The sequence below is a fragment of the Talpa occidentalis genome, unplaced genomic scaffold (genome assembly GCF_014898055.3).
Source record: "Talpa occidentalis isolate TD23 unplaced genomic scaffold, MPIMG_talOcc4v2.1 talOcc4.14, whole genome shotgun sequence".
Classification (NCBI taxonomy): Eukaryota; Metazoa; Chordata; class Mammalia; order Eulipotyphla; family Talpidae; genus Talpa; species Talpa occidentalis.
In genome coordinates, this window is record NW_023601433.1 from 28,738,803 (window position 1) to 28,762,008 (window position 23,206).

A 23,206-nucleotide genomic window follows, 5' to 3' on the forward strand; every position below is an offset into this window, starting at 1 on the left:
TTCCTGGCAAGGACTGGGTGGAGGGGAGCCCTGAATACTGGGTAACTCTCATGGGTAGGGCTGCTGTGCTCATCCACATGGTGCCTCACGGCAAATTAGAAAAAGATATTCATGTAGCTCCTCAAGCAGAATTTCCATGAGACTCAGAATTCCATCCCTTACCATATACCCCAAAGACTTGAAAACAGAACTCCAACAAGTACCTGCACACACATGTTGAGGGCATCTTTACTCACACTAGCCAAAGTGTTCACCAACAAATGAATGGATAAACTGAATGCTATATATCCATACAAATGAATATTATTCAGCCTTGAAAAGGAATAAAGGGGTCCTCCTTGGTTAGGTCTCAGCACTATCACCACTGCTACAGCCTGAGTTCGATTCCCCTCCAGGGAGCTAACCCACATATGGCACAGCAGACCTCTCCTGTCTCACACACTGCTCCCCTCAGCAGTGTATTTCAGTAAAACTGCTTGTTCTGTTCCCCACTTTGTCTCTGGTAAGTCCTCTCACCCTCCCCCCCACCTCTGCCTATACCCCAGTTCTTCTATGCAAAAAAAAAAAAGAAAGAAAGAAAGAAAAGGAATGAAGGATTGATAAGTGCTAAAACATGAATGGACCTTGAAAACAGTATGCTAAGTGAAAGAAGCTACAAAAAGCTGACATATTGTATGAATCCATCTATATGATCTCTACAATAGGTAAATCCATAACGACAGAAAGACTGGTGATTGCCAAGGGCATGGAGAGCGGGGAAAATGAGGAGTAACTGCTTATTGGGTATGGAGTTCCTAATTTTGGGTTGATGAAAATATTTTTGAACTAGATTATTAGTTGTGGTCATACAACATTGTGAAGGTACTAAGTGTCTTTGAATTTTTCACTTTAAAATGGTTAATTTTAGCTTATGTGAATTTATCTCAGTTAAAAAAAAAAAAAGCACTCCTTGTTCAAGATGTGTGGGTTCCTCTGATCTGGCTACTAGCTGGCTGCTCATGGGCAACTGTGATGTATTTGCTATCTAAATCACAGCAGAGAATTCCTTGACTACCTGTGGAGTATAGCTGGTATCACGAGGCAGGCCTGAGGACGCCTAGGCCACTGTTGACCTGATTACGTGACTATCTCCATGGTGGTCTCGGAGAACTTTGCCTGTGATTATATCATACTTTGCTGATGCAGATGGCTCTTTACGTATGGTCATAATGTCCCCTTCCCTGTCCCTTGTAAAACTTTGTCCCCCATTCCAGTCCCACCCTCTAGACTTGATTCCTTGTGCCATTGTCGCATGATCAGATGTTACTATCCTGTTTGCTTTCAATAAATGGCACAAGAACTTCTGCTCAAGTAGCAGAGTCTTGTCTTGCAAACCTGCTCCACAACCGTTGTGTCCCTCATCGTGTTTCCACCACAGAGCAGCAACAAAATTCCTGTCGCAACAAAGGTGATTGATATCCATTTGTTATTATACTGATATGTAACTACAGTTATTAAATGATTTTATAAGAACAAGACACCTTTTTGTAATCACTATCACCACTAGTATCTACCAAATCTAATCTGGGAGTGATGCCCCCAATGATGTGTGTCCTTGTGCAGTGCTTATCCTGACCAACCATACTGGCAGCCCTGTTCAGGAAGCCTCCAGGAGGGAAAAGCTGACCAGTCCATTTTACCATGAGCAAATAAACATTTGAAGGATAAGACAGTTCCTTCCTAGTTTCACACCATGGGACCTTCTGATGCAAAGAACACAAGTTCTAGAACTGGACACCTGGATCTTAAGCCTGTCTCATGGTTGAAGGAGTTGGTGACCTGAGAACATCTGTCAAATGACCTAAATATTTGAGTTGATGGGGGCATTGAAGGACATGCTAGAAAAATGTTCATCCTTATCCCTTGGTGAGCAGGTCAGTATCCATTCCTCCCAGGTTGGGGACCCAAGGGCTGACTTAACTTGTCCCCAGGTTTTTTGATTTTTAGTAAATAGCGTACCTATATGTAACTCACATACTATGCAATCTACCCATTTCAAGTGCGTAACTGAATAGTTTTTAGTATATTCACAAGGTGCAACCATCACCACTATCTAGTTCCAGGACATATTCATGCCAAAAAGAAACTCAATGACCATTAACAATCACTCCCCATTCTCCCGATCTGCCCTTCTCCAAGATGGCCACCAAACTACTTTCTGTTGCCATAGATTTGCCTATTCTGGACATTTCCTATAAATGGAATCATATAATATGTGGCCTTTTGTGATTGGTTTCTTTCACTTAGTACTGTGTTTTCAAGGTTCATCCTTTCACTTGGGGTCATTCTTTCACAAGGTTCATTCTTTCACTTAGTACAGTGTTTTCAAGGTTCATCATGTTGTAGTAAGCATCAGCACTTCATTCCTTTTTATGATCGAATAATATTCCATTATATAGATATGCCACATTCTGTTCATCCTTTCATCTGTTGGTGGACATTTGGGTTGTTTGCATCTTCAGGTTTTGAGGTATCAGAAGTTCTGTGTTTTTTCCAGCAGAGGGGGCTGTTGGACCCCAGCCTCTCCTCAAAGGGAAAGAGCAGCCCTGGGGAAAGGTTTGCTGGAATCTTGGTCTGGGCTCAAGGGCTACTAGGGCTCAGGCTAAGGGTGCATGAGGGTGTGTGGGTGTGAGTGATTTGATTTTTAAATAAGTTACAGAGCCATATAATCACAATCCAGAGAATGGAGAAAATTGAGGGGAAATGCCACCAATAATCACATTTCCTCTCCCATGATGCTTTTTAGATTAAAAAGTAAAAGAACACAACATCTCTTGGGAGTGATGGAAATGTTTGTTATCTGAGTGTGTACAGATGTCAAAACTCATCAAATATGTGTAGTTTATTGCATGTCAACAATACATCAATAAAGCTATGGAAGGAAAAACAACAAAAAAAGATTTAATTTTTTTTATTACAAAAAGATAGACATGTTCATTATGAATAATTCAGAAGAGCATAGTGATGAAGAAAATATACATCACTTGCAGGTCAGAGACAGCTATGGAGGCCTTGGTAATGTCCTCTCTGCCTGTTGAACCCACTGGGAGGCTCCCTGGGGCCAGATCTCACAGTCCATCAGCTTCTAGCTGTGTAGCTGGGCTCCAATGCCACCTCAGCTCTGCTGGCTTGATGATATCAGACCCAGAGTACTTCTACCTGACAGCCCAGCAACAGAGATAAGGGGCCCCTACCCTCTTGACTGGATCTGCTCCCCTCAGTACTCCTGGGTTCCTATTATTTCCTAGACAGTCTCTCTCCATCTCTCTGACTCTACTTCCCTCCTAGTCCAGTTTCTGTCTGTTCCCAACCTGTCTACTGAGGGACTGGGGGTGAGTTTTCAGTCCTATGCCCAGAAATAATAGCCGTTCATTAACACCACTCCCATTTCTGTCTTTAGTCTGGACCATTCCTTAGACTCTCACTCCTCCTTGGGAAAGGCTATGGGCACCTGAAGCCTCACATGGGCACCTGGCTTCCCTGTTGAAATCAGCATCCACTACCCACCTCATAGCTACCCCTTTTTCATCCCCCACATCCAATCCATCTACAAGTCCACAATAGACCCAGAATTCGACCCCTTCTCTCCATTGCTTTGCTTCTACCTGAGTCTGGGTCATCAATGCCCCCCTTCAACCTGGACCAGCCCTTCAACACTTGCCCCACTCCCACCCCCAAACTGCCCACACAACAAATCTGAACAAGTCACTCTATTGCTTATAGTAACTACTAGAGCTATTTGAATTTGAATTCATTACAACTAAATCAAAGTAAACCAAAGTTCATTTCAACATTATTTACAATAGTCAAGATATGAAAACAACCTAAGTGTCCATAGTAGTGAATGGACAAAGAAAATGTGGTGTGTGCCCCCCACCCTGTACAATAGAATGAAATAGTACTTAGCTATAAAAAAGATGAAATTTTGCCATCTGTGACAGCGTGATGGACCTTGAAGGTACTATGTTAAATGAAATAAATCAGATGGAGGGAGAAAGACCAATGATTTTACTCACATTTGGAATATGAAGAAATGAAGCAAAGAAATAAACAGAACAAAACAAAAAGAAACTCTTAGATACAAGGAACACCTTGCTAGTTACCAGAGGGGAAGGGGTTTGGTGGGGGGGTGACATGAGTAAAGGTGGTCAACTGCATAATGGTAGATGGAAACCGGAGCTCTTATTGGTGATCGTGATATGGCGTATGCAGGTGTTGAATTATAATGCTGTACACATGAACCTTATATACCATGTTCTAAACCAATGTTACCTCAAAAAACGTTGCCTAAATCAAAGTGAAAATTCTTCAGTTTCTGTGACCACATTCTGGTAGTCCCATGGTGAAGCTAGTGGCTGCCATATTACTTAGCATAGCACATGTCATCATGGCAGAAAGTTCTATAAGACAGTTCAGGCTTAGAAACTTACAGTGATATTTCCTTGCATTTAGAATAAAACCCAGACTTTTTATCAGCCTGCAGGGCCCTGCCTAGCCTCTGAGTGCAGAGGCTTTTGGGTGTCTTCTCGTTGTGTCTCTTGCTGATTGGCTGGGCTACTGAGGTCCACTGAGTTTTCAGGGTTCTTCCAGGCTACTGAGGCTCACTGAGCTTGCTCATGTTACCTGGCCTAGCTTTCCAAAACTAGCTTTGGTCCATGTGCTTTAGCATTGTGTTCTTATGTTGGTGTTCGGAACATTCTACTCTTTACTGTATTGGTAGGGGAGCACCTCTTGTCTGGGATTTTTCTCCAATCAGACTGATAAATGAACCTAGGTCTTGGGGAAGAGTGCCCTCCTGGTTCCAACCAAGTGTTTCTCAGTCAGGCTGGTAAGTGGACTTAGGGCCTTGGGGCAACCTGTTCCTAACTGACTGCCTATACCCATTTCCTAACTCCCTCCTTCAATGTCACCTTTAGCCTCCTACACCAGCCTCTTTTCTAACCCAGCTGTTCTTCAAACACCCTAGAACTCCATCTTTGCTCTTTCTTTACCTTCCTGTTCCTTGTCCTTCAGACCAAATTAGATGTCACCTCCCTCAGGAAGCCCTCCCCCCTTCCTCTGCCTCTGGATCCTTGCACAGCATGCTGCCTCTGCAAAGTCCTTGGTAGTTTAGATCTAGCTGGGGAGAAGGTGTTACAGAGTGTTATGTGTCTGGACCCCTTGTTCCTACTCCTTCTTCCCTTCCTTGGGAGGAACGGATGATAAGAAATCTCTGTAGGAAAGACCAGAGTCCCAGTGTGGGAGACTTTCCGGGAGGATGGGCGGAGTGTCCTTGGGGCCAGAAGCTGCCCCATGGCAGAGAGAGCCACTATCTTGCTATGTCCTTGTGCCTGGCAACAAGCCATTTGCTATGTCATGAGAACAGAGCCTGCCAACCCACACTAAACAGAGCTTCTGAAGCAAGTTTACTTACGTATAACATAGTCAAGGTGGGTCTGAATTGGGGCCCGATAACCAGAGAAAGGGACATCTCCCTGACAGATAAAACTCCCCTCCGAAATACCCCTTTATTTCCCAGGCAGCTAATGATACTGTCCTTGAGTAATTGTCCACAGTTACCCTTGGAAACTAAATGGGCTGATTAGCAGGGGAAAAAGCAGTTTGTGCTTTGTGGATTCTCTCTACTGCCAGGGAATGGGGGTCAGTGTCCTACATTCTAGTTCTGCCTGACTTCTCTTTTTCTTTTTTTTTTTAAAGATTTATTTTATTTAAACAAGAACTGGGGTACAGGCTAGATGCGTGGGAGGATGAGAGGATTCACCAGAGACAGAGGGGGGGAACAGAACAGGCAGATTGATGAAATGCACTGCTGAGGGGAGCAGCGGGCAAGACAGAAGAGGTCTGCTTGCCATGTGGGTTGCTCTGAGGCCGGCAGGGATTGAACCGGCACTGCAGAGACTGCGGACAGCTTCACAGCGCTGCGCTCAACCGCCTGCGCCACCAGGGAGGCCCTCTGCCTGACTTCTCGTTGGGTGACTTAAGCAGGTCATTTAGGCAAGGCAGCTAATACTGATGAGCTGCTTTATGCCAGACCCTGTGAGGTCAGGATTATATTCATTTAAAGAAGAGGTCCAGTGATGTTAGCATTGCTGGGATTTCAGCCTCATTTTGCTCGCCCCAAAGCCAGAGCATCAACTCCTTGTTTCCTCACCTGTAAAATGGGTTTTACACTGGTCCTGCCTGCTTTGTGGGGGATCTCAAGCGATTGGGTCCCAGGAAACAAGGGGAAAGGCAGGAGGTTGAAGAGACCTGCAGAGGGCAGGCGTGAGCTGTGTCAGGAAGTGTCTGGAAGTTGGGGCCCCAAGGGTTTTCCAGGGCTTCTCCCAGGGCACCTCTGTTGACAGGCAGTAATGGAAGGAAACCCACGTGCCATTTATTGGGGTGTGAGTTTTATGTTTGCCCCTCCTGGGTGCTTTACACAGTTGCACTCACATTTCATGTATGAGGCAATCACTGTGGCTCAGAAAGGGGAAGGGAATTGCCAAGGTCACAAAGTCTGGTGTGAGGGAGGCCTGAACTTGAGCCAGTCCAGCCTAGACCCTAGTCCTGAGCTCTGTTACCCTGGATTACTGTATAGGCTTCTGTTCTGGTCTGGGTGGCACTGGAACTGCAGGGAGGACTTGATGACTCTTCACATTCACGCAGGGACAAAATAGCCCTCATGGGAAGGTATCCTTGTTCTCATTTCAATGCCCAGGAAATCCCTGCTCAGGGAGGCAGAGTTGGTCAGCACTCAAAGGCAGTTCATTGGTTGACAAATTCTGTTTCCTTTCCCCCTCACTCAGTAGGCTGGTTGGGTATTTTCATTTTGTACCCATCAGACCCCATATAGTGCCCCTCCCGTCTGCTGAGCAGCTAAGCTCTTGGGGCTTCCCTGGACTATGATATAGACTGTCTCATCGCTGGCTCTGGGCTGTCCTGTCTTCTGCCCAGGCTTGTGGGTAACACCTGAGGCATGAGAGACCCTAGAGGGAGATAAACAGAGGGAACTTCAAAGTCAGACAAGACCGGAAAAACTACAGTGGCCTCCAGCGAAGGAGGCCAGCAGACAAACAAACGAGGCTCAGGACAACAGGAAGAGAGATATGGATGTTGAGAAATTCCCATTACTTCTGTGACACAACCCTACGGTTTTGTCTGTTGCTTCATGGCCCAGCACTGCCCCCAGCCCCATCCCTGGGGTCCGTGGGTACAGAGGGACAGCTGACACTGGCCACTTGGCATGGGGCTTCATACTTTGCTGGGTGACCTGTGCGCCCCGCTGGGTGGCCTCTGGATCGCCCGGTCCAGAAGCCGGTGAGTGCCGGTCTGCAGGCAAATGCGGATCCAGGTGCTCCAGTTCCAGGTGTGCAGAACTTCCCAGGGCCTCCGCCATGAAACGCCGGCTTTGCAGCCGTCGGGCCTCAGTTTCCCCAATCTCGGGGACGCAGCGAGGGCGGCAGCGCCTGGGGGGTGCGGCCTCTAGGCCTCCCCGCCAGGCGCCCGCGGCGCGGCCCCTTTAAGAGGCCCGCCCGGCTCCGTCAGCCGCGCCGCGGCCACCGCCCCCTGGCCCTCCCCTTCCTGCGGCGCCGGGTGCGGGCCGGGCGGGAGTGCGGCGAGGGGCGGCCCGGCGGAGCGCCGCGCCGGGGGAGGCGGCGGCTGGGACGCGGGGCGCCGCGAGAGCCGGGGGAGAGGAGCGCGCGGGCGGCGGCCATGGGCTAGCGGCGCCCCGCCGAGGGGAGGGCAGCGCCTGCCCCGCGCGGCGCGCAGCGGCCCCGCACACAATAGCGGCGCGCGCAGCCCCGCGCCCCGCTCCCCCCGCCCCGCCCTCGCGCGCGCCCGCCCACCGCGCGCGCCCCGCCCCGCGCTCCGAGCCGCCGGGGGAGCGCAGCCCGCGGCTCACCTGCGCCCGGGAGGGGCGGGCATTGTTCGCCTGGTGCCGCCGCCGGAGCCGCCGCGCCGGGCCATGGGGGCCGCCCGGCGTCCCGGGCCGGGCCTGGCGAGGGCACCGCGCCTCCGCTGAGGCGGGCCCCGCGCGCAGTCGGGCGGCGCAGGTGAGGCCGGCCGCGCCATGGTGGACCCGGTGGGCTTCGCCGAGGCGTGGAAGGCGCAGTTCCCGGACTCGGAGCCGCCGCGCATGGAACTGCGCTCGGTGGGCGACATCGAGCAGGAACTGGAGCGCTGCAAGGCCTCCATCCGGCGCCTGGAGCAGGAGGTGAACCAGGAACGCTTCCGTATGATCTACCTGCAGACGCTGCTGGCCAAGGAGAAGAAGAGCTACGACCGCCAGCGCTGGGGCTTCAGGCGCGCGGCGCAGCCCCCCGACGGCGACGCGGAGCCGCGCGCGCCCGCGCCGCGCCCCCAGCCCGCGCCAGCTGATAGCGCGGACCCGCCGCGGGCCGAGGAGCCCGAAACCCGGCCGGACGGAGAGGGGTCGCCCGGCAAGCCCAGGCCCGCGGCCGCCCGCAGGCCCGCGGCCACCAATGCGCCCGCGGACCGGGAGGACCGGGGCCACCCCACCAGCGTGGCGGCGCTCAGGTCCAACTTTGAAAGGATCCGCAAGGGCCACGGCCAGTCCGGGGCGTCCGAAGCCGAAAAACCCTTCTATGTGAACGTCGAGTTTCACCACGAACGCGGCCTCGTGAAGGTCAACGACAAAGAGGTGTCTGACCGAATCAGCTCCCTGGGCAGCCAGGCCATGCAGATGGAGCGCAAGAAGTCCCAGCACGGCGGCGGCCCCGGGCCTGCTCTCGGGGATGTGCCCAGGTCCTCTTACCGGGGGCGCCCCTCGGAGAGCAGCTGCGGCCTCGACGGTGACTATGAGGACGCTGAGCTGAACCCCCGCTTCCTGAAGGACAACCTGATCAACGCCAATGGTGGCAGCAGGCCCCCGTGGCCGCCGCTGGAGTACCAGCCCTACCAGAGCATCTATGTCGGGGGCATGATGGGGGAGGGGGAGGGCAAGGGCCCGCTCCTGCGTAGCCAGAGCACCTCCGAGCAGGAGAAGCGCCTTACCTGGCCCCGTCGGTCCTACTCCCCTCGGAGCTTCGAGGACAGCGGAGGTGGCTACACTCCGGACTGCAGCTCCAACGAGAACCTGACCTCCAGCGAGGAGGACTTCTCCTCTGGCCAGTCCAGCCGCGTGTCCCCAAGCCCCACTACCTACCGCATGTTCCGGGACAAGAGCCGCTCGCCCTCGCAGAACTCGCAACAGTCCTTCGACAGCAGTAGCCCCCCCACGCCTCAGTGCCAGAAGCGGCACCGTCAGGGCCAGGTTGTGGTGTCAGAGGCCACCATCGTGGGCGTCCGCAAGACGGGGCAGATCTGGCCCAGTGATGGGGACAGCTTGTCAGGCAGGCTGCCTCAGGAAGGTACCTTCCATGGAGATGCAGGTGGGTACTTTTGTCTCCTTGGGTGAGACACCTGCGTCCTGCTGGACACCATTGAAGGGGTAGGGAATAGAAAAGGGGAAGTCATTTGGGAAGGACTAACTACTTAAACTGAGTAATATTCAAGTACTGTTGTGAAGAGAAGGATTCACACTGATCCTGCCCATCCTCCCTTTCCTCCTGGGTGCAGATTCCCAGTGTTTGGGATGGGGTGTGGTTGGGAGGTGTGTGTGATGTAAGGGTGGCTTGCTTAGGCTCACTCTCTGTGAATCGGGACCAGGATACCCCGAGCCAGAATCTCAGTGCCCTCTGATTCCCCCATGCTGGGCATGAGGATGGTGTAAACTGGGTCACCTTCAGTCACCTAAAGGACATACTTTCAGCAGAGATTGATGTGTTTTGGGCATTTCCATCCTCCCAGCAGTTCCTGTCCTGGAAGGATCATCTGACTTGTTTGGGGAACCCAAGATGTGCTAGCTGCTCGCAGGCCATAGAAGTGTCGGGTTCACTTGCAAGTCAGAGCAGGTGAAAGTATGAATTAGAAGGAAGTGAAGGACAGTCATTCTGACTCAATGCCGCTAAAAACTGACAGGGGGAAGATTTTATCCTGATTACAACAGAGCCGCACCCGATCCAATCTCCTGGCTTTGATGAAGACTTCATCCATCATTACTCACCCACAGAGACCTCCGTGTATCTTACCCCAACTCCATTTTCTGATCCTTAGGTGCACCCCTGCCTCCTTGTCATGCCCGGGATGAGCACCTACCGGTGCTTATTTTCAGTCCCAGTCCATGGTCTGACTCCTCGAAGGCCCTGAGGTTAAACCTATGGGGTGTATGTAACTTCTGGACTGTGTGCAAATACCAGTAGGTGTTTGGGTGATGGGAACAGGCTTTGAGATCCAGGCACAGTTGTTAATTGGGGTAAGGAAATGGTGGGGAGCGGGGCATGGGGTTTGACTGGGCTGGGGGTTGTGAGACTGTCAGGAGTCTCTTAGAGTGCCGGTCCCTGTTGGGCTGATCTTTTCTGCTCCATTGATTTTTCTTTTTCTGCTGATGGAGTTGTATGTGCTTGGTTGGTCAGAATCCTCTTAAAACAACTAAGGCTATTTTTGGCTCTGTCCAGAGATCTTTTTGTGATCGGCACTGTGTCCTGTTTGTTGTAGGTACATCTAGTTTCTGATCTTCTATTTGCAGCTGAGGTTGGCTGTGGCATGCTCCTCGGACCTGCGGCCTGGTGCAGCTGCATCCCCTAAGTCCCCCATGGGGGTGGAAGGCTGTCGTGTTCAGAAGCCTGCTTTGCAAGCATAGCAGCTCATCTGGGATCTGGAGCATTGCCCTGTGGTCACAGAGCATCAGCCTTGTCTGGCCAGCTGTCGGCCAAGTGAGCCAGCTTGAGTGCCATGGTGTGGGAGAATGTTATTAATAAAGAAGAAAATGAGAGGGTTTTGTGGAGACCTGTCGTCTGAAATGATGTTTTTTTGCCGGTGGAGAATTCTGAGTTTCCAGAAAGTGAGATTTGATGGCATGGGATATGTTTCAGTGTTCCGCCCCGTAGGTCCTCTCTCTGCTCTCTGGCTTGCTTTTCCTTTGCCTATGTAGACATGGTCATGCCCCCACATCAACAGCCCCCCGGCTCCATGTATGACACAGCATAGTTTCTCAGTAAAAGCAGTTAATAGTACATCTTGGACTGACTGCTAGGATTTTGTTGGATCCTTTTCTGAATGTCCTCAAGGTCCCAGATTCTCTCTCCTATTAAGTTTTTTTTTTTAAGATTTATTTTATTTGTTTGTTTATTTATTTATTTATACAAGCACTGGGTACAGTCAGAAGCGCGGGAGGGTGAGAGAATTCACCAGAGCCAGAGCGGGGAGCAGAGCAGGCAGAAGGACCGAAGCACACTGCTGAGGGGAGCAGCGGGCGGCAGGAGAGGTTTGCGCGCCATGCGGGACCCTCCTCCTGTGGCCGGGGAGAAGCCGGGGATTGAACCGGTGCTGCAGAGGCTGCAGGCAGCATCGCAACCCAGCGCTCAACCGCTGCGACACCGGGGAGGCCCTTAAGTTTGTTTTTTTAAAGATTTATTTATCTATGCATAGTAGAACTGGGGTGTAGGCCAGAGGTGTGAGGGAGTGAGAGGATTCACCAGAAACAGCATAGGATGCAGAACAAGTGGAACCACTGAAATATACTGTTGAAGGGAGCAGTGGGCTAGGCAGCAGAGGTCTGCTGCGCCATGTGGGTTAGCTCCCTGGCAGGGATCAAACTCAGGCCTCAGTGCCTGGGCTAGCTTGATAGTACTGAGACTTTAACAACCCTGCACCGCTAGGGGGGCCCTCTCCTATTAAGTTTTTAAATTCTTGGTTGTTTTAACTCTGGGAGCCTTTAAACTCTGCACCCAGCACTCTCCTTTGAGGATTGTGACTGGTGGGGAGTGAGGCATCCTGTGCTGGCTCAGTCCTATGTCACTATCTGGATTGTTTACTGATATTCTTTAGATGGCTGTGGAGCCTGCTGGTTAGGACAGTGCTGGAACAATGAGGAAAATGACAGTGTGGGGAGGGAGTGAAAGTCACCCTAATTTTCCATAGCAGCAATAGCAGATGTGGGGTCCCAGATCTAATTGTTTCAGAAACCTTGGGATGAGTGGGCTCTCATTTCTGAATTGAGGGCACTGGTGTTTGAAGGAGCAGACAGAAATAACCACACACAGCTGTGTGCCAGCCATAGTGACAGCATGCTTCTCACAGGGTCTCTGGTGGGCTCTTCTATCAGCCATGGCAGAGCTGCCCACCTACAGGTAACGGTATAGTTAGAAATGACAAAAATGGAATTCCTGGCTCCTGTGGGAATGCAGAGCAGAATGTGAGCTATTTTTCTGGACCATGGTGTTCTCTCCACTGCCTCATGCTTGAGAAGCATGACTGGATTGGCCCAGAGGTCCTCCCAGCTCTGTATACCCAGGCCCCATTGGTGGGTGAAGCCACCTCGTGCAGACCATTCCCTTTGTACCATGTTTGCTACACAGGGAGAATGTGGTCCTTGCCATCTGGGAGCTTCCAAGGCAACGGGAGAGAAGAATGTACACATATATCATGTATGTATTCAGAGGGGAGTGACATCAGGGATGCTGGCAGAGGCAGCAGCACTGGCGAGAGGGACCTTGCCGATAACATCACAAGTGTGGTGGCAAGAGAATTGGGAAAGCCCAAGGAGCTGATTGAGGAAAGGCTCGGGGGCATCACAGAGGACTCTGGATATGTACTTTTTTTTTTTTTATTGTGATAAAATATACATCGTGTAAAATTTACCCTCCGAACCCACTGCAACTGTATTTAAATGTGCAGTTCAGAGGCATTAAGTACAATCATTCATTCACCTTGCCCAACCATCACCAGCTTTCATCTCCATTCCTTCATTTCTCCAAACTGAAACTCTGTACCCAGTGAACAGTGGCTCCCCATTTCACCCACTCAGTCCCTGACAACCACCATTCTCCTTTCTGTCTCTGTGACTGGACTACTCTAGGTACCATGTGTAAGAGGAATCATGTAATGTTTCTGCTTCTGAGTCTGGCTTATCTCACCAAGCGTAATGTCCCAAGGTTCATCGTTGTAACACAGGCTGCATTTTTTTAAAAAAGATTTTCATTTACTTATTTGTGCATGTATACATACAAGAACTGGGGTGTAGGCCAGAGGTGTGGGGAGAGAGGACTCACCAGAGACAGATTGGGGAGCTGAACAGGTGGATCTACTGAAATACACTGCTGAGGGGAGCAGCGGGCAAGGCAGGAGAGGTCTGCTGCGCAGTGTGGGTTAATTCCCTGGCCGGGGATTGAACTCTGGCAGTGGCATTGATACTGAGTCTCAACCCCTGTGCCACCAGGGAGGTCCCCAGACTGCATTTTGGAGGCCAGGATTTCTGCTTGGTTGGTCTCTGGGACCAGGCTTAGAGCCCCATAATATACATAGTACCAATAGCAGGTCCCTGAATAACTCTTGTTTCATTCACCATTGTTTCATTATAATCTTTAAAAGGAAAGAAATAATCTGTTTCCTGCCTGGTCTGCTGTCTGTGTGGTATTTGCATGTTCTCTGGTACTCAGGCTTCCACATCCCAGGAAGGGCGCATTGGGGTAATAGACGTGTCTAAACTGCCCCAGTGAGCGTGGGTGTGAGTGGGAGGGCGTCCTGTGCAGGCTGGGTTCCCACTTTACCCCGAGTTGCGGTGATAGTCTCTGGCCACCCCACATGCTGAACTGAAATAAGCAGGTTGGAACACAAATGGATAAATGATTCACATTACTGTTGAATGTTAGTATTTTGGGTCTTTTTTAGAAGTTTGGTGATGTTTTTGTGACCAGAAATATGCCCTAGAAACTTAACTCTGGTTTATATCAATGAGCCTGTGGTCAAATTGGTTTTGTTGTACGTTGTTTTGCTTCAAGTCACAGTTTCCAAGAACCTCTCTGTGACAGGAGGTACTGCCTTGGAAGATCTCTTGCTCCTCCTCACAGCTTTGAGGGCTCTTGCAGGGGGAGCTGAGAGTTGGGAAGTTGTGCTGGTTGTCGGGAAGTGTCTTATCACCCATCCCTATCTCTTTCTGGCACCATCCCTGTCCTATAATTTCCCTTGGGGAAGATTCAACCAGCCCTCCATGAGAGAGGGGCCAGTCAACTCAAGATCTTTTCCTCCTTAGGTCTGAGGAAATTTTGAGCTGAACCTCTTTTTCAAGTGTCACTCATGAGAATTGACCCCAGATCTTAGGTTTCTTTATGGGCTCTCATGTGAGTTGCTGCCCTGTGTTTTCATATTTCTATTAAGCAGCTTAATTTTGCCCTTTGGGTTTTGGGCTTGTGGTATGGTCTGAAAGATCTGAAAGCTCACTGCTTTTACATTCCCTTGGGTGATTGAATGGGCTGGTGGCCAGTTTGAGTGAATAAATGTGGGGGTGGAGGGAGGGGAGTAAAAGGTCACCCAGTTCTTGCTTTGGCCCCATCACTGCTGTCTCTTTAGACTGGAGCCTGTGGCCACCTCTTGATTCACTACCCACTCCTCAACAGAGGCAGAGTGGACAGATCTGGGCGATGGCTGAGACCACAGAAGTCATCAACAGGGTGGAAACAGAGTCTAGATCAAATTTTACAAGGGTTCTCTGGCTTGGAAAGGATGACTTGCCTGTTTTGGAAACGGAATGAAGCATTCTGGAACCTGTCATTAAAGAAGGAGCGGGGAATGCTGTTGATCTGAGTGGGTCCAGGGAAACATGCCTTCTCCGTGACTCTTCTTTGCCTCATTTGTTGCTTCTGGCTTCAGTAGCCACTTCCTCTCCTTGACTGGGAGTCCTGTGGCCCAGAAAGACCCGTGTATGTGACTGCTTTCTTTACTCAGAAGAGCAAGCAAGCCCAGGCTGCAACTTGCCCCCAGCACTTGATGGGGTTTCACATTCCCAGTGAGTGGATGGGCTTCTTGGAAATGTTCTCAGGTTGCCAAAGAGTAGGTATGAGTTTTGACTGATGCTGCTTTTTAGATCAAGTCTTGGAGGGGGTTGGTGGATTAAATTAACTCTCATCCTCCTGTCCCTCTCCCTCCCACCCTGTAGGGCTTCTTGATCCTCACTGAAGTATGATTCCTATGGTTCATGTAGGGTTCATTTTTTGTAAATATTTTGCATGTAAATATTTTGTTCATATTTTGCAAATATGTACAGATTTTATTTTTTAAGATTTATATTTTGGGCCTCCCCAGTGGCGCAGTGGGTTGAGCACAGTGCTGAACTGTGAAGCTGTCCGCAGCCTCTGCAGCATGGGTTCAATTCCCGGCTGCCAGGGAGACACCCAGATGGCGCGGCAGACCTCTCCTGTCTCGCCCGCTGCTCCCCTCAGCAGTGTATTTCAGTCGATCTGCCTGTTCTGCTCCCCTCTCTGTCTCTGGTGAATCCTCTCACCCTCCTGCGCCTCTGGCCTGTATCCGAGTTCTTGTATAAATAAAAATCTTAAAAAAAAGATTTATGTATGCATAGAAAAGCTGAGGTGTAGGCCAGAGGTGTGGGGGGAGGAAGTGAAAGGATTCACCAGAGAAAGTGGGGAGTAGAACAGGCAGATCTACTGAAAAACACGGAGAGGAGCAGCAGGCAAGATAGGAGAGGTCTGCTGTGTCATGTGGGTCGGCTCCCTGGCTGGGTTTGAACTTGTGCTGTAGTGGCTGCCAGTAGCTTCACAGTACAGAGATTTAATCCCTTGCGCCACCAGGGAGACCCAGTAGAAATTTTAATTAAAACATTTATGTAACATTTTAAGTTTTTTTAAATTGTGATAAAATATACATAACAGTGTACCATTTAAATTATTCCAAGTGTACAGTTTCATGGCATTACGTACATTCACATTGTGCAGCCATCACCCCCATCCACCTCCAGAAATTTCTCATCCCTTCAACCAGGAACTCTACTCATGAAGCAATAATTCACCTTTCCCCCACCCCCAGCCCTTGGCAACCACCACTCTACTTTCCGCCTCCATAAATTTGCTTATTGTAGGTGTCTCATGTAAGTGAAATCACATACTTGTCCTTCTGTGTCTGACTTATTTTCCTCTGGTAGAGTCTTGGCGTTGCCTGGAGCAGCATTCTCATCCTTAACTCCTCATCACTGGTCCCTAATCGGTGTGTTCTCTTTAGGAAAACACCTGTCAGTGACGGTGATAATTCCTCATCTTTTACACCCATGGTTTTGAAGTAGCCCAGTGTATTAATTCACTAGGGCTGCCAGAACAAAGTGGTACAGACTGGGTGACTTAAGCAGCAGAATTTATTTTCTCATAGTTCTGGTGGCTAGAAGTCTTACAAAAGGGTGGTTAGTTCCCTCTGAGGCCTCTCTCCTTGGCTTGCAGATGGCCACCCTCTTATTACCTGCTCGTGTGGTCATCCCTCTGTGCACACACTCTTGGTGTGTCTCTGTGCATCTAAAATTTTGCTCCTAGAGGGACACAAGTCATTAGGGCTCACACTGACAACCTCATTTACCTTAGTCATCACTGGAAAGATCCTGTCTTCAAATGTAGTCATGCTCTAAGATATGGGGGTTAGAGCATCATATGAATGTGGTGGTGGTGGTGGTGGCCTCACAGTGCTCAATGAGCCCCTTAACTGGGCAGCAAAGGAAGGAGCTATCACAGTAGATGGTACTGGTGCTGACCTCTACGGCCATGTTTTAGGAAGAGTTTGAGTAAAGCTTGTGTGGTGTTAGGCAGCCTGGCAGGGCTGGACAACATAGCCGGGCATGCGGAGAGCTGTGTCTTCAGGCTTCTGTGCTGCCTTGCCTCTCCTTATTTAAAAAGTTAGGGGTTGAACCCTGCCATTGCTGAGATCTTTTCCTTTGATTATTTAACGTTTTTATTTAAAATGACTATACAACTTTTTCCTTTTTTCTTTATCTTGGTTTATACCTAGTTTTCCTTTACCAAAGTAACCACCCCATTCAGTCATTCAAAGGTAAGCTTATTGAGCATCTACTATGTGCCAAGCACTGTCCTGTAGAAATTCTTTCTTGCCTTTTTTGCATGGATTTATGGAAAGGCTTATCTCTAAGGGCCTTATCCTTTAAAAACCAACACACAAAAACAAAACCTTTGTAATATCGTAATGTCTTCCTTAACTGTGTATCTATCTTTAACTGTATGTTTGCAGCTATTTCCTGTTAATCCTGTGTCTGTCTGGCTTCCTTCTTGAGTAGTGAGATCTTTAAGACAAGGACAGTCTGTCCTACCACTGTGTCCCATAGGACAAGTCTCAGTCTATCTCCTTAGCAGGGTTTGATGTAGCGGGGATAATCTTAGCTCATATGGATCTGTCTATCTTGGGAGCTGTAGGTGTTTGTGGATCAGAGATAGACTGAATGAGACCCCATTTCTGAGGTTTCTGTTTGCTCAGACCCTTCTCGGTTATGGTCCAACCCCGCTTAACCCCATTATATAAACAGCAGTGGATTTTCAGGGGATTAATGACATAGGTGCCCCATCAAGGAAACTGACCTAGGAGATTATTTGGCTGGTTATTTTTCATTCTTTGCTGAAGCTTGGTCTTCCCCCATTCAACCTTAGGGAACTTCCTGAATCCTCAGACTGGGACCTGCTAATTAGCTGCCTTGGGTTCAAGAGCTTTCCGCTACTATCTTGCAAAATGACCACGGACAGAGGTGGTGGCTGGTGCCCGAGGGAGACGCACCTGGCGGGTTTCGGAGACGCGCCTGGCAAGGCCTGGGGTGGGAAGACTGTGATGCCTCACTTGTGTAGTAAATATGACTTTGGTGGAGGCTGTTTCATGTGCCCTTGAAACATTCTTGTGAAGTGGCTGCAGCAAGATTATCATCATAATTATATGTCATCGGCTGATCTGGCCTCTGGGGGTGTGAGACAAACACACAGGCCTAAAATAACCTGTCCAAGGTTTTGGTGGTCGGTGAAGGGCCAGCTCTTGCCCCTCCTGGCACTATGGACTGTGAGGTGATGCTGATCAGATGATGGGGATCATGGAGTGACCTGCCTTCCCACCCCTAGAGTTGGAGGGGATCTTGATCAGTCGTTCTGCAGGCTCGAGGAGCTGCTGTGTCAGGCACTCATGGCTGAGCATCATGAGACAGGCTTCCTAGCAGGTCATTTTCAGTCTGGTAGGGAGATAGGAATCGTCTGGTGCCAACCTTCAGTCTGGTCTGTGATGGTGTCAGCTGTCCAGGGATGCCCTTTCTCTCTCTCATTTTGCAAATCTTCCAGACAGAGATTTCCTAACTTTCCATGTGTTCTCCTTGAGCATTTTGCTATGACTCTACCAGCCAGTTTTGTGGTGGGAGAACTAAAAGGGCATGTATGTTGGAGTGACCATCCGTCTGCCTTTCTCATTCCAGTCATCAAAGCAGGGGAGGGGGCTCGGTGCCTGCTGGCGGTGCTCTGCTGTAAACAGGTTCTGGATGCTCCCTGGGACAAGGCATTATTGGGATAGTGTGACAGAGGTAGCCGGCCACGTGCTCAGGGGGTCAGCTGGGTAGTCCAGGGAGTGTTATGAAGGTGCTATCATCCACTGGCCAGAGGCAGTGAGGGGACACTGGAGGCAGAGGGAGAGGCCTGCTGCAGTGATCACAGTGGGAGCCAGCCTGGCAGGGCTAGAGCAGCCCAAGGGGATGCTTCACTCAAGTGCCTCTGTTCATTTTAGAAGAGCTTTTGAAGATTCACTTCACTTTAAAGGCCTGATGTGCTCCCTTTTAAAAATGCTGCTGGCGTCGGTAGGTTATGCCAGTAAAGGAAGAAGAGATTTCTGGCATGTGTATGCCTAAATCATGCATATAACAAAATTAATATTCTAGAAGAGGCAACATACATTGAATTAGTCTGGGGAAAGAACGCAGAATTTAGAGACCTGGATTCCCTGGGAGTCAATGCATGGTTTGCACAGGGACTTAATTTGGTCAGCTGGAGAGGATGCCCTTCTTGGGAGGTTTTTGTGGGAGCATGAGTGAGTACACAGAGCAACGGTTGCCAGGGGGTCTGGTCCCCAGTCCTCTGCCCCAGGGTTGCCCCCTTGGGCCTCTAATGTCAGTTGATTGAATACCACTTAACAAGAGTTCTTGAAGGAGAAATGCATAATTTAGTAGATGTAGGCCATTTCATCCACTCAGCAAGCCCTTGCCTGACCAGTATGTGCTCTGAAGGTGTCTAGGGATCTGCCATGGCCTTCCTCACCCCACCCCCCCCACCCCCCCTTTCTTTCTCACAGTGTGTCCTGGGCTGGGTGGAGGTCCTGTTGTTTCTTAAAGGTACAGTGTGTATTTTTCTGCATCATGGTCTCAAATGAAAGCCAGCTACTTCATCTGGTGTTGGACCTAAGTCCCATTAGCCCAAAGTACTTGGGGCCATGCACCAGTGTTTCCCAAATCCTTTGTGTTGGGGCCACAACTACCCCTTGTGGGGTAGAATGGGCTCCTTTTGCAATGTTCCTTGACCACTTGACCTTGTGGCTTTTGGGGACCTTGCAAGCTAGGAACTGAAGGAAGAGAGAGATGGCTTGATTTTTCTCATGGAGTTGCCCCCAAGTTTGTAGATGGAAGCCTTAGAACCACTTCGTTCTCATTTTTAGTGATTATGAGACCTTAAAGGAGGAAGTAAAAGCCACAGAATTTTATATTTTAGTAGGAATCAAGGAGGAAGATGGGAAGCTCTAAAAATTTACTAATGCTTTGGCATTTCTGGTTCTGTCTACAGATATGTCAAGGGCTTTGCTGGCCAGTTTGTGGCGTGTGGAAGACTATGGAGAGCTGGGCATGGCCCTGGCAGGGTGCCCCTGGGGTGCTGGGCTGTCAGTAGTATATGGGGCAGCCTCTGAGGCAGGCAAAGAGCTGACTCCGCCTGTCAACTGCAGAGTATGGGGGAAGGGCAGGCAAGAGCTGTGTGATGTCTCAAGCTCCAGGAGCACTCTGGGTGGCTGTGTGAGCCATGGGGCCTGCTGACTCCCAGCCCACAGTGACCACTGTCCCCATCCGTGCCTGACGTCTACTTCCTGAGGGGCTGGGACAGCCAGACCTGCAGCAAACCTTGGTGGGAGGCTTGGTCTTGATTTCTACTCATCCTCTTTTTGAGAGCTCCGGAGGCCTGATGCTTGGAAGCCTAGAAGGCAAGTGTAGCTTCTGTCCTTTCTGGCACGTGTGGTGACTGTGGGCAGGCAGATCTCTGGTTCCCTGGACTTATACCTTCTAAATGAGGACTATGTTCTGGGGGGTGGCGGTGATGGCTTTTAAATGGCTTTACTTAGATATAATTCACAGGCTAGAATATACTCATTTAAGGTGTACAAGTCAGTGTTTTTTAAAGATACTCACACAGCCTTCACCACTGTCTAATTTTAGAGCTTTTTCATCACTTCACAGGGAAATTCTGCTCCCTTGAGCCATGACCCCCTCTCTACCCTCAGTGCCTGGCTGGCACCTGACAGTGCTTTGTAGGTTTGCTTTTTCTGGACATTTTACATAAATGGAATCATATGACGTGTAACTTTGCATCTGGCCTTTTTTCACTTAGAATCAGTTTTCACGACTCATCCGTGTTGTAGCATGTATCTGCGCCTCATTCTTCTTTGTGACTGAATAATATTCCAGAGAGTGTTTTCATACACAGGTGGTTGGGCCCTCCCTGGTTAACTCCTAGGCGTCCTGCTGGATCATAGAGTGTTCTTCTCAGCCCCCTCTTGGACGTGGGTTCTGACATGGCTGGACATGGAGGTTCTGGAAGGGCTGGAGGAGCCTCCTCTTCAGGGAGTGGCCCTGGGAGAGTGGGATGCCGTAAACCAAATGACCACTGGCCATTGCCAGCTCACTGGGAAGGAAGGCGAATAGGAACCCTTAACTGGGGTGCGAGGCCCCTCCAGATCAGACACCAGGATGAGCAGCCACTCCAGTGTGGGGCAGATCTTGAGGTTCCAAGGACTAACAACCTCACTTAACTTGGGGGTGGCTGCCTCACATCTGTTCTGTGTTTCCCTCTGCTGAGGAGGGTTGTTGCCGCCTCCAGCCTGGTGGCTCTCCCTTCTCGGGCTTGCCCTTCAGAAACCTGCTTGTGGAGAAGCAGGTCTTTCCATCAGGGATCTGAAGGACTGTGGTCTTCCCCTTGTCACCTCTCCCTTTTCTTTTATTATTTTTTTTTCTTTTATACGCTTAACACAAAATGTACCATTTTAACCATTTTTAAGCATACTGTTTAATGGCATTAAGCACAATCATATTGTTGTATGTCACCACCATCTGTCTCCAGAACTTTTTCTATCCCAAACTGAAGCCCTGTCTCCATTCTGTAATAACGTCTCACTCCCCCCGCCCCCCCAAAACCCCAGCAACCACCTCTTTCCTTTGTCTCTATGGCTCTAAGGCCCTGGGTTCCTCCACTAGTGGAGTCATACAGCCCTTGTCTTTTTGCATCTGGCTTATGACCCTCAGTGTGGTGTCTTCGGGGTTTCTTCCTCTAGACTTTTTTGCGAGTGTTGGGTGGTGACTGGCCAGCAAGCCCGGAGGAGGCTGAGCTGAATGTGGCCTCTGCTCCAGGGGGAGGGGCACATGGCACGTTGGGTCCATGCTGCCTGTTGCAGAGTGCCTTCGCTGAACTGTCTGAGGTTTTAGGTGAGGGGCTTGCAGGGCTTGTCTGGACATCTCCCATAGTTGACTAGATATGACGATCTTTTGTTCTGTGGCTCTTTTCAGTGTCGGGAGTGGCTGTGATGTGAGCAGGGGCTTCCAGACTGGGCTGGCGATGCCGTTGTCTACCTCTCCTGCCCGTTCCGAGGAATAAGGGTCCTTGTGCTGGGCCCAGAGCCGTTGTCCGACTGTCTGAAAGTCCTGCTGACCTGACTTTGTGAATTAGTTTGGGAGATGCTCGTCATGCAGTGGTCACTGTCTGAGTGTGTGCCTGAGCTGGAGTGGGTAAAAGCAGTATTTGTATTTGCCCAGATCTTAGACCAGGAAATGTAACTCACTTATGAATGTTGATTTTTTTTTTTTTTCTTTTCTGCATTAGCAACATGGGTGAATTGTCTCCATTTGTTTTTGGAGGCATTATTTCCTGAAATGTACTTTACAGGTGCTTTCTTTTTTTTTTTTTTTAAGATTTATTTATATTATTTATACAAGCACTGGTTACAGTCAGAAGCGCGGGAGGGTGAGAGAATTCACCAGAGTCAGAGCAGGGAGCAGAACAGGCAGAAGGACTGAAGTACACTGCTGAGGGGAGCAGCGGGCGGCAGGAGAGGTCTGCGCGCAATGTGGGACCCTCCTCCGGTGGCTGTGGAGCAGCCGGGGATTGAACCAGTGCTGCAGAGGCTGCGGGCAGCTTCACAGCCCAGTGCTCAACCGCTGCGCCACCAGGGAGGCCCTACAGATGCTTTCTTAATTCAAAATGGGTGGCCATTTTCAAAACCCCATGAAGTAGAAAGAGGACAGTGAACCCTCTGCTCACCAGCCACTTCCAGCCCTCACCAGGATCCCACTGAGCTCACTTCACTGGTCCTTTTCCTCTCCCTCATTTTCAGTGTATTTTTTTAATCGTGGGGAAAATTGCACCTAACATAAAATTGACTGTTGTAGCTGTTTTAAAGTGTGGAGTTCAGTAGTGTGAATTATTCGGTGTCTTTTAAGGGTTGGAGGTGATGGGAAAACATGACTCTGTTCTTCGGGAGAGCTTGTCTTTCTTGGCAAATAGAAACCTTCAACTGGGTTGCAAGGCCCCTCCAGATCAGGCACCAGGATGAGCAGCCACTCCAGTGTGGGGCAGATCTTGAGGCTCCAAGGACTAACAACTTCACTTCACTTGGGGGGGTGGCTGCCTCACATCTCTTTAGTGTTTCCCTATGCTGAGGAGGGTGCAGGGTTGGGGGAGGGTGTACTGAGTAAAGAGTGTAGATGGATAAGAATCTAGAGGCTGGAACATGTTCAGCGCAGGAAATAGCAGAATCTGCAAGATTGGAGAACTGGTATAAAATGTAGGCAGTGGGGGAGGTTCGTGTACAGAGGAGGGTTAGGACATACTGTGTAGGATCCAGAAGCCAGGCTGAGGACTTTTTTTCTTTCTTGTATAGTGTTAGGGAGCCACTGAAGGTTGTTGAGTGAGAGAAGGGGAGTACCTTTGGAGCTTTGCCTCAGGAAAGTGTATTTGGCATTAATATGTGGGATGGTCTTACCTGTAGTTGTCATGAAAGGGGGGAGGGGGGAGCAGGGAAGGGATGTGTATATGAGCCAGCTGTGGGAGGGGTGACTGAAGAGAAAAGA

General features: G+C 49.8%; 1 protein-coding gene across 1 annotated transcript in view; it reads left to right on the forward strand.

Annotated features, from left to right (window-relative positions):
- Window positions 1-8,050: 8,050 nt before the first annotated feature.
- BCR (BCR activator of RhoGEF and GTPase) overlaps window positions 8,051-23,206 on the forward strand; it is a 110,477-nt gene continuing 95,321 nt past the window's right edge. Inside the window, exon 1 of the mRNA XM_037510248.2 lies at window positions 8,051-9,410. Coding sequence (XP_037366145.1) covers window positions 8,090-9,410 — 1,321 coding nt within the window. The 5' untranslated portion in view covers window positions 8,051-8,089. The remainder of the gene's footprint in view (window positions 9,411-23,206) is intronic.